This window comes from Solanum tuberosum, unplaced genomic scaffold (assembly GCF_000226075.1).
Source record: "Solanum tuberosum cultivar DM 1-3 516 R44 unplaced genomic scaffold, SolTub_3.0 scf00076, whole genome shotgun sequence".
Taxonomy (NCBI): domain Eukaryota; kingdom Viridiplantae; phylum Streptophyta; class Magnoliopsida; order Solanales; family Solanaceae; genus Solanum; species Solanum tuberosum.
In genome coordinates this window covers 1,735,133-1,747,166 of record NW_006239000.1, presented here as the reverse complement: position 1 = coordinate 1,747,166, position 12,034 = coordinate 1,735,133, and the positions used below count along the sequence as shown (strand labels likewise).

Below are 12,034 nucleotides of genomic sequence, written 5' to 3'. Positions count from 1 at the left end.
CTATTGAGTGGAGTTGGGGTCTTTTATAAGTAGGTGAAGTGTACAAAGAATCTTCATTGTATTTGAACCAATGACAGCAATGTATTTGCTTTTTTGTACTTGTCAGTATTAAGTCTTTTCCTTCCTTGTAGTCGGAGATTGAGCCTGAATTTAAAATTTATGAATTTGAGATGATTATTAGGCTTAAAATAATACTTCTAACTTGATTAAGATAAGGGAAAGTGCTAAATGGCCAGAAAATTTGTCAGAATTTGGCCAGAAAATTAAAAAAAAAACTATAATATTTTTTTATTTTAAAATAAACTGATGTTTTTTTCATTATTTAGCTAAAAGGATAAAAATATTTAAAAAGGTAAAATAACATAGAAAAAATATCATTCTGCCAAATTTTCTGGCAAAAAAGATTTTTCCTTAAGATAAATATACATTTCTATCAAAATTACTGAATTCAATCGAATTTGTAAGCTTTGCACTAAATCTACCCCTTGCGTGTAGCATCTAAGGATATAATATCAATGAAAAAAATTGAAAATCATAAAAATTCATAAACATGGGTTGTGATACAGTGATGGGAGTGTTTCACCCTTAACCAAATATTTTGAGTTCGAGCCCTAGATATGAAGAAAGTAACAGATATCAAAAAAATTAATCGAGATACATTCAAGCTAATCCGATAACATTTCCTTCCTTTGTAATTCTGCCTCTCCGTCTAAGTTGAGAGGCAAGAAAAAAACCAAGTGGAGAGTGAACCACGTGTTGGAAAGGAAGAAGAGTTGACAGCTTGGGCCGACTGCGGACTGCGGAGCGACGTTTCCTTAGCTAAAGAAAAAAGGCGTCCACATGAAGACACGTGAAAATGTGCCTTTTAATTGCGCTATCACCGCTATCGTAATACCTTGCCTATCATATTTCTCTGCTTTCCACTTCACATTGCGGCGCGTTTTACTGTTTGCGTAAGGGACCAGGCCGCGCTTTAAATCTTTACCGTGTAAAGTGCTGTGCTAATTAAATATGGGGAGCCTTCAAGTTCATTTTATTCTATGTGAACGCTATTATTATTATTTGAAGAGTTAAATACTACTAACTAATAACTACTTCCTTTGTCTATTTATTTTAATTAATTTTCTTAAAAATTATATATTTATGTTAAGAATTACTACTTGATTTTTAAATTCTATTTTTTCACTTATTGAAATTTAAGTTTTAAAAGTTTTTAAATATATATATATATATATCAAATCAAATTATATCACATAAATTGAGATGAAAGGAGTAAGTTTTTAAAATTCTTAGTTATATGGGATATGGTAAGGAGTACTTTTTAATATAATTTATAAATATGTAGATTTTTTATATATATAGATATAAAGAATCAATATTTGAATTCACAATCAAGTGGAAACTTAAAAGTACCTATTTTATAAAGTTGAGTCTTTGAGATATTTAAAAGGACAAATAAATATCTTTGAATAGTAGTAGACGTTTGAAGAAGTAATTTCTCTCCGTGAACACTCTTTGGAAGTTTGGCAAAGTAAAAATGACTATTCTAATAGTGATGAGGGTGTTTTTTCTAATGAATTAGTCAAATATAAATTATACCTTTCAAAAATAATTTTTTTTTTCAAAACATTTTTGACAAGATATATTTTTAAAAATTTAATCAAATAGACTATAACACGAGTTTGAGAAAGGTCAATACAAGTCTAAGGAAGATTCGGCAAGTCTTTGGGGGATTGCAGTATTTTCAATGTGCTTACAAATGTGAAACTAAGAACAAATGGTATGTTCACATGATCAATATTGATCAATAGACCAAACAAACTTTTATTCAAATTTAAAAGTCCAACAAAAACTAACTATGAAGCAAAGTCTTCATGAGAATTTTTTTTGTAATTAATGTTAATACAAAGTCAATTCATCAAATTTAATTCAAGTCCAAGTCTTGTGCATTCACATTACCGTCATAATACCCTTAAGCCTGCCGGCAATTTCGTAAAATGAACATACATTTCCCCCTCATTTTTCATGTTTTTACCTTTTGTTAACTCGGGGAGCTAACTGATAAAGTTATTGTCATGTGATCTGGAGGTTATGTAGTTTAAGTTGTGAAAAATAATCTCTTACAAAAAAACTTGATAGAATTGCATATAAAAGTTCCTTATGATCTGGTCCTTTCCTGAATCTCATGCATAACGAGAGTTTTATACCCTGAAGGCGGTCAAATTTTTAATTTCCAATATGAATTGCGATATTTAAAATGTTGTATTAAAGGTTGGAGATTTAGCACTTTAATATTAAAAATGCTATATTAAAGGTTTTGACTAATTGGGATATACATATACTTTTTTTTTAGTTTCCTCGGGTATTTAAATTAGAGTTTGACTAAATTCAAATTTTCGCAAGAAAATTTCACACTAAAATAAAATGTTTCCTTGCAAAAGCGAAATAAAGGAATACTTACCTCTTCCCCACAATTTTTATCAGTAGATATACATATACCTTTTGCATAATAAACCTATAAATAAAGTTGAAGGGGTGTCTGATACATTTAATCTTACTCAAAAATGCTAGCGTCATTGACGCTTGAAAGCATAGCAGCTATATTGATAGCTACAAAGTAGGCAACATTTAAATATTAAAAACCGTAGACTTTCTTTTTAGCTCTTCAATTATACATAAAAGAAATTAGGAGAGGGGCGATTTATATAATATAAAAATTAAAGTCAAACATATATATATTATGTGAGATACTTAACGCAATCGCAAAATTATAAGTTTTGGTATAAAGTCAAAATTAAGCATCCATTTGATATTATGAGTGACAAAATATTTTTTATATTAGAAAGAAGTACGAGTATATATATTTATTAAATGATCATCGAACTATTGAAAATAAATGAACAAAATAAACTTACTTTCTTTTTTCTAATATTAGAAAATTTATTTATCTTTTGTTATTTCATCCAATCTGAAAAGTAATATATTTAGTCACTTTGTAATGTCATGACGTATGTTCTTTTAAGAAAAAATAAATAGAAATATTAAACTCAATCTATTTTAACCAAATAAAAAATTCTATTTCATCTGATCAAATACCCGTCCTCTAATTTATTTATTATTATTTTTTGCATATTTATCAAAAGTTCTTTAACTTTATATTTTTCTAACCTATTTTTTTTAAGAAAATATTTTTTTAACCGATGATCTAATAGAAATAACATTTCTATCACATTCAAAGAAGGCGTAAAAATTGTGATGAGCAATTTTAAATTTTTGGTCAAAAAAATTGCATATTGTGCCTGCGAGGTGAAGCATAATTAGGGGTTCATCTGAATTACCTATAACGAAAAAATTATAATATTTATATGATATTAAAACTATATTTTATGTATATATATATATGCTCGATATCGAATCTTTTTTGACTAGTTATAGTATGTTCATTTCTTTAAATTTTGAACCCGAGTAAATTTTTTGGCTCCGTCGTCTCCACCGATTAAATAGAGAAGTAAAGGCATTACATATCTGTGTGCGCCAACCTGACGTATCGTATGGCTCAGCCAAGAAAAAAGAATCCACACAACACAATTAAAGCATTTAGTTCCTTGTCGTTTTGGTCGAACTACCACCACTTTTTATAGAAAAAATAATGAATATTGTTCTACACTAGTTTGGTAATTTAGGTAAAAAGCTACAAGAGGAAAAATTGAAAGCCAATTTAACGGCTGCAAAGTTGGTACAACAAACTTCTTTTTTTCATCAGTAGTTATAGCATCTTTATACTTGTTAAAGTAAGATTCCACAACCTCATAACAACAGTTAAGCACAGCCGCCCACAACTGTCCTCCAAGATAAGATAAGCCTATGGACGGGACGGAGCTAGTAAAGGTCTAGGGATTCATCTGAATTTCCTTGGACGAAAATCATATTGATTATATATGATTAAAATGATTTTTTATGTGGATATGCATTTTGTATTTCATATATATAGGTTTGATGGTAATATTAGTTCACGCCAATATAACTTGTCTAGTTTGTCAAAGTTTGAATTGGTTATATCCATTTATTAACACAATTCATATTAGCCAAACTCATTGCATTTAAATGAGTATAAAAATGGAAGTTATTGCCTAAATTGAGATTGGAGGAATATTTATTAAATTGTATCATATTTTTACATAATAATGTGTTATGGAGTGAGGAATGCATATTTTTCTTGTTGATAAAGCACATATCAATAGATACTTGTGACGTATATGATAAAACGCATGAACAAATGTTAGTTGATAATTAACGTTTAAATTATAGGCAAACCTGAGACGTGTTTTTATTTCTATGTGATGGTGAATTAATTTGTATCATTACATGTAGCAAATTATAGTTATAGTACTTATAAGAGAAATAAAGCAAAAAAATTAAAGGACGTAACTTGTCATAACTTTTGTGAAGTATAACATGTTTGAATAGTTATTTGAACACTTTATTGTTGCTTTATCACCCGAAACAATATTTTTCAAATTTGATTAGTGAAACAAAACTTATAACATAATCTTCAAAACTATTTTTGCCAAATCACTTATGACTAAAAATATTATTGGAAAAAAATAAACATATTTTGAAAGCTCCACCAAAAGGACCATATTAGTAACCCCTTAGGTTAGGTGCTATATTTATGAATTCAACTAACCTATTGTACAACAACTAAAAACTCTAATCATAATTTAAGAATCTTTCGCACCCTTTTTAATATATCTTGAATAAATGACATTAAATATTACACAGCCATATGTCAGCCAAAATCTTCTTCCCTTTTATTTTTTCCACTCAGTATTTGATATATATTGACGTCCAATAAAATACAGATTCACGCATTGTAAAATTCATTTCCAAAAACGACACTCCCAACTATTTTATTATTATCAAAAACTCAAACTCAAAATCTCTAATTAAGAATAAAAGGATCTGAACTATTCCATCGCGCCACCGTCTAAGTCAAGTGTCAAGTCATATTAACTATCCATGAGATGAGATGTTGTAGTAATAATTAAATTTACTAGTAAGATGTATGACACGAAATAAAACGTGGGCGGTGGCCACTCTCACTCGGCAGCACATTAATTTCGAGTGAGAATGTAAGGCGCAAGCGAAGCCAATGAGGCCAAAACAGCTTTGATTTTCACCTTTTATCATCATGCCCATTCTCTTCTTGCTGACCAAAAAATAAAAAGCTGTATGCCCAGTGCTGAAATGCGTTGGTTTCACAGCTGTGACACGTTAAAAAAAAAGAGGTAAAGATTCACGCACGCCATTTTGGAACTCTTTAAGATCCTTTGGGTAACAAAAAACACTTGTATCTTTCTTTTTGTTATTTTGTGTGGTGTCTTGACTATTGCATGTGCATATTGATGTTCGATTAAATTGAGCTTTGTAAAAAAATTAAAAATTGGTAGATTTTACATAAAAAATTTGGTGGAATTCGGATAAAAATTTTACATAATTTTTTTTACATAGTGTTAAGATCTCTAATTATATCATATTTTTACTCTTTATCAAATTACAATTTTTTTAAAAATTTGGTGGAATCTGGATACATTCTAATATGTCACAGTACATCGCGTCTCAGTTCGAATTCATTCCTCAACGTTCTGATATCTCATTTTGGTTTTGGATACATCAACGTCCTGATACATCGCGTACATCCTGATACATTAAGTAAAGTAACATCCCGATACATTGCATACGTCGTGGTACATCGTAAAGTGATGTATCCAACCGATACATTGTGTAAAGTGATGTATTCGACTGATATATCACGTAAAGTAGAGATTTTTGTAATTTTTTCACATGATAGGAAATTTTAGAGAATATAGTAAAATAAGTTGTGTATTTAGGTGTTTTTTCTAAAAACATCGCATACTAAATTTAATGCTTAATCAAATACTGTTATTGACAATAAGTACTTGCAATCATTCATGTAATATAAAGTATTATTATTCTCTTAAATTTCATGCTTAGTCAAATACGATTAGGGTGAGAGTATTTTTTTGTCAAGAAATGTGAGTGTACATTCTTGGGGATAACGCTATCCAACTACAATGTTCTTTTCCTCCACAATGAGTGGGTATATTACACACTCATTTTCCCTTTTTTAATTCATCACCGGCCGCCGCTGGCTTTGCTTTAATCACACTCTACCCTTCTATGCTGTGTGACTTTAATTTGGATCGTCCTACTTTGTCAGCTTTTAGTAAACGAGAAAAACATTGTCCCCTCTATTTTTCTTATTTTAATCTTTATTAATCTTTTTCGTTTATTTTTACTTGTTCAATATTAATTTGACATTCTTTAAAAGATAATAAATAAAACATCAATTTTATATATGATAATTAGGGGTGTGAGTTTGGTTTTTCGATTGATTTTATAGTATTCGGTTTGGATTTTTCGATTTTTGGTTTTGAAGAAGTGTAACCCAATCCGAACCAAAATAAATTTGGTTTGGTTCGATTTTTCTCTTCTTGGTTTGGGTTTTTTCGATTTGGTTAATCGGTTATGTCAATAATTAGAAACATAACAAAGTTATATTTGCAATTTAAATTTTTTTTTATATATATATTGAATTTCTTAAATATATAATATTAAATTTCTTAAATATACTTTTTAATATAAATCACAAGTAAAACGTAAAACACAATACTTAAAAATATATCAATTATAGATGTTCAAACATTAAAAAAAAAAAACTAAATCATAATGAAAATAACTAAAAAGAGACAAAAGTGGTTGACTCCAACTTAATTCTAAATACATATATATATATAATATAATTCGGTTTTTTCGATTTTTCGGTTTTCATTTTTCTAAATTCGAAACCAAACCAAAAAATCAAACAGAGTAAATTATAAATCCAAAACCAAACCAAAAATCCAAAAAACCAATCCAAAATTAGAATTCGGTTTGATTTGGTTTGATTTTTCGGTTTAATCCAAATAGTGCATATTCCTAATGATAATTCAATGCTATGAAAAATAACTATAATTTCTAATAAGAGTAAATTAAGAACTGAATAATAAATTATCTGATTTTCAAATTTACAAGTAAAAATATACGCAAGGAGTCCTATTTATTTTCTGATTCTGTCTTCTTCTTTTTATCAGAAAAAAGATATGGATATAACTTTTATTTATTTTCGTATTTATAACTTCTAAAGGCTTTTATCGTGGCTTGTTGGCGGCCACACACAAGTATTTATGAACATTGAACAAGCTAACTGCCTAACTGTATGATCTACATAGAAAAAATACCATGTTAATTGGCCTATTGTCTATACGTCACGATGCTAAAATAAAAGTTTTAAAGAATTCTTCTCATATTATCACATTTTCCCCTCTTTTTTATTAACTTAGAGAATCACGTTTAATCTTTTTTATGTTTGTTACGTATATATTTCTTACGAGGGATCATCTAGATCGGAATTTCCATTTAAGAAAGCTTAACACACATTCATTAGTCACGGTTTGAGTCCGGCACACTTCTATTAGTTAGGTTCGAATTGAGGCTAAGAGAAACGTGCCAAGGGCCTCAAACAATGGCTAAAAGAAATGTGCTAGGACCTTGAACTGTGACTAAAAGACTCGGAAAATCCCCAAATCACACGCTCTTTGGAGCTTTTGTTTGTTAATTTGTTTATGGGTACTTGGGCTGTAGTGTGAACAATAGGCCCATTACCAGGCCCACTACAGTTAAGCAGTACATCTTCATTGGGGCACTGGAAATCCAAGTTTGCTCTGAGCCCATTATGTATTTTATTGTAGCCAAAGCTGGGCAAAAAATGATCAGGGACTTTGGATAGTTTACAATAATGGCCTTGAAAATAGTCGATCTTGAACTTTTGACCTTTGGTTTTCTTGTAGCCGAAACTTCAAGTATAATGATTTTTAACTTTTGACTTTGAAGGTTTTAACATTGGGCAAGTAAGGTTTGCAAGAGACTTTCATGAATCCTTTTTTGTTGCGTCATTTTTCTTTCATTTTCAAGTAGTTATGGAGTGATATTTGTTTGATGTTAAGAATCTATGAGTTTCAGTGTTCCACCCCTATATTATTTTTCTTAAATCGTAGTGTAAGAAGGATACCGATGATTATCTATTTATTTCATTTGTCTCGTTTCTTTAAAGAGGTTAGTACTTAGCATCCTTTAAAATATCGATTTATTTTATGAATATTACTAAGATACTAAAACACGATAAATCATGAATAGTTGAATATAATAAAGTAATACTCCTATGATGACTATTGAGTAGCAGTCTGCGAACCATTAAAGGACTAAAACTGTTCAATTCAATACATAAAAGGACTAGTTTTAACTTACCATAAAACATGAGGAACCATTTTTGTCATTTTCTCCACCATTTACGTCCGTCCCGGTAGCCGTTTACAGAAATTGGCTACAGTACCCGCCTCTTATCACCAAGGCGAAAAAAAAAAAAACAAGCACCAGTTCATCTTCTTCCCTCCTTAGTTCCATTGAGAGAAATTAGCATCAACAATGCTCTCTCTGACGGATTCAATTCGAATTTCTTCACCATTGAGCGATTCTCGTCTTAGTTTTCTATCTCAAACCGGAAGCAGAACCAGTCGCCAGCTTAAATTTGTTCGCAGCCGCCGGGCTCGAGTTTCGAGGTGTAGATGCTCAGCAACGGAGCAACCGCCACCGCAACGACGGAAGCAACGACCGGAGAAGTACAAACAGTCGGAGGAAGAGAAAGGAATCGATCCTGTTGGATTTCTCAGCAAATACGGCATTACTCATAAAGCGTTTGCTCAATTTCTTCGTGAAAGGTAATTTTACAATGCCTTAAATTGTGTTATGTACTGTGTTGTTATGCTCTTTGTTCAGCTAACAGGAGAAAGAGGGAGAGAAATGAGAATTATATGAGAATATTCATAATTCAAAATATCTCTTATTACAATTTGAGCTACTTATATAGTGAAGTCATTTGCACTGAATTTGATGAAAGAAACTAAAATGACTAAAAGTTTTGAACAGAAAATAGCTGCTATAACTTCACAACTAGATTCAAACTCTTCCAATTTTGCACTAACATATGCCTCTTTCTAGAAAATGTCCTTGTCCTAAAGGACTGTAACTGTGAGCAATCAACTGTCGTTAGAGTTTGAATGGGAATTGTACACAATCAGCAATTATAAGAGTTTGTAATATTTTCCTTAGTTCCTCATGCAGTAAGGAATTATTGTCCCCTGTGAACAAATGGACCTTGGCTTTAACTCAGCTCAAAAAGGCCAAAAGCTAGCTTAGCTCATGAGGGGAGAATTTCAGTATTGAACTGAGAACAGCACCTGTAACTTCACAGAACAGAACTAACAGTATTAAACCGAGAATAACTCCTGTAATTTCACAACTGAATTTTGTCAAGATTCCAACTGTTTCCCTCTTCCTATTTTGCACATAACATATTTCTATGATTTTGTTTTTTTGCCTTTCTGGAAACCTCGTTACAAAAATATTACTGAGCAGCAACTTTTTCGAGTATCCTTGGACGGTTCCCTCTGTTTGATTTTTGAACCATTTGATATGCAACATTTTCAGGGTGTTTCATTCTTTTACCATTCTGTTTTGCAGATATAAATCATTGAAGGACTTGAAGGATGAAATATTGACTCGTCATTTCAGTCTCAAGGAGATGTCTACTGGGTTAGTTTGTGCGCGAATTTCTTTCGTCGACACCTGTGTTCCTCTCTCCTATCTGTCTTTGTGTCCAAGTATCATTGTGTGACTATTTGCTAATAGTATCATATAATGCATCTTGATTAGTCTTTGACTGATTCTAGATGTCTATTTTACAGGTATGAATTAATGGGTATGCATCGCAACATACAACATCGAGTGGATTTCTTGGAATGGGCTCCAGGTTCAAATCCATACATGAATTTGTCATCTTAATATGTTTTTTTTTATATATCAGAATTTATCTTCTTAATGTTAATTTCTTTGTATTAATTCACGCTTCATTATGATATGACCATTTGGTGCTTATTTTTAGTGACATTAGCAATTCTGCAAATACTTAGTAGATAAACTCCATCAACGTTTCAAACTTCATCCATCCACTACATGACATTTTGAAAGTGGCTCACTATTTGGTATCTTCTGATTTTCATTATTGCCTTAAAGTTCTCTATCCATCCAATTCACTTAGTTTCACATTAGGACTATGGTGTGATATCACTGGGGAAAAAGACTTGATATGGGGTTTCCCATGTAAAGTTATTTTTATGCATGAATGTAAATAATATATTGATTTTTAATTCCAACTCTGAGGTTATATGCAAGTTAATGTAACTCTTTGTGTATCGTAAGTTGTGTGACACAATTGGATGGGATGGGGGAGTGGATTTAGCACTTGATGGGCAGCAATCGTTTCTTTGTTTTTATTTCCTTTTATAGTTTTGAATACAAGTGCCAAGATGTTGCAACAGGTGCTCGCTACTGTGCTCTGATTGGTGACTTCAATGGGTGGTCAACAACTGGTAACTGTGCCAGAGAGGGTCATTTTGGTCATGACGATTATGGGTATTGGTTTATTATTCTTGAAGATAAATTACGTGAAGGAGAAGAACCTGATAAATTGTATTTTCAACAGTACAATTATGCGGAGGACTATGATAAAGGTGACACGGGTATTACCGTCGAGGAAATCTTTAAAAAAGCAAATGATGAGTATTGGGAACCTGGAGAAGATCGCTTCATTAAATCACGTTATGAGGTGGCAGCAAAGTTATATGAGGAAATGTTCGGACCAAATGGACCTCAAACAGAAGAGGAACTAGAAGCAATGCCTGATGCAGCTACACGATACAAAACTTGGAAAGAGCAACAAAAAAAGGATCCGGCAAGCAATTTGCCATCGTATGATGTGGTAGATAGTGGAAAAGAATATGATATTTACAATATTATAGGTGATCCTGAATCGTTTAAGAAATTTCGTATGAAACAGCCTCCTATTGCTTACTGGTTAGAAACTAAAAAGGGAAGGAAAGGCTGGTTACAGAAATATATGCCTGCTTTACCTCATGGAAGCAAATACAGGGTGTATTTTAACACACCAAATGGGCCTCTTGAACGAGTTCCTGCGTGGGCCAATTTTGTCATTCCAGGTAAACAAGCACTGCTTATTGGAATTTACATACTGTTTTTACATCCATAACTGGTTAATATTCTATTAGCCGAGATATAACAAGAAGAAACATGGAAGCATCTAGAATTATAAATATTTTTCTTTGGTGTATTCTGTTTGTCTGACTAAATGATCTGTCAGTGACATTCATAAATGTATGCGTATTTACAGGCTTAGGATTTTGTAATTGCATTTAGATATGACAAGTTACAACACACACACACACGTATAAACAAATATGTGCTTATATTTTTTTGTCAATGGTGTCTAGGCTAGCTTCCACGCGTATTTGATTCCCATAATTCATTCCAGTGTCATTGACTGTTAGGCCACACGTTTGGGTGTGCAACAAGCTACAATATGTGTTGTGTTTATTATGATTTATCCATAACTAGTGCATGTATGCTTGCATGCTGCGAATGTCCTGTTCATACACCCCATTTAATAATTTGCTGTTAAGAAGCTTGAGTAGCGCACGGAGCATTAAGATGTTGGAGGTTAGATCTAACAACCCCTAACCTAGTTGGAGGTAAATCTTTGTTCATCAAGTATCATTTAGATTGAATGGGAAAAGGTAGGTGACCACTTTGAATTGAAGTGGTGGAGTAGTAAGTGGCATATATTCTAGGTGTGTATAATTTACCTTAAAGGTTTGTGAATATATAAACTGATGCATTATATAAAGTTTTATCTCGGTGAAAAAAGATATTAGTCTTATCTGTGAAGGGAAGAAGGGGTCAGCAATCGTTGCATGAATAGGGAGGGAGGGAGGGAGAGAGAGAGAGAGGGGAGGGGGGGGGGGGGGGGGGGGGGGGGGGGGGGGGGACAAAAACAGTTAAA

General features: G+C 31.9%; 1 protein-coding gene across 1 annotated transcript in view; it reads left to right on the top strand.

The window, feature by feature from the left end:
• The first annotated feature begins 8,403 nt into the window (after positions 1-8,403).
• The window catches only part of LOC102603708 (1,4-alpha-glucan-branching enzyme 3, chloroplastic/amyloplastic-like), a 17,155-nt gene continuing 13,524 nt past the window's right edge, over positions 8,404-12,034 (top strand). Inside the window, 4 exon segments of the mRNA XM_015308181.1 lie at positions 8,404-8,837; positions 9,640-9,711; positions 9,864-9,928; positions 10,497-11,174. Of these exon segments, the coding sequence (XP_015163667.1) occupies positions 8,545-8,837; positions 9,640-9,711; positions 9,864-9,928; positions 10,497-11,174 (1,108 nt within the window). The 5' untranslated portion in view covers positions 8,404-8,544.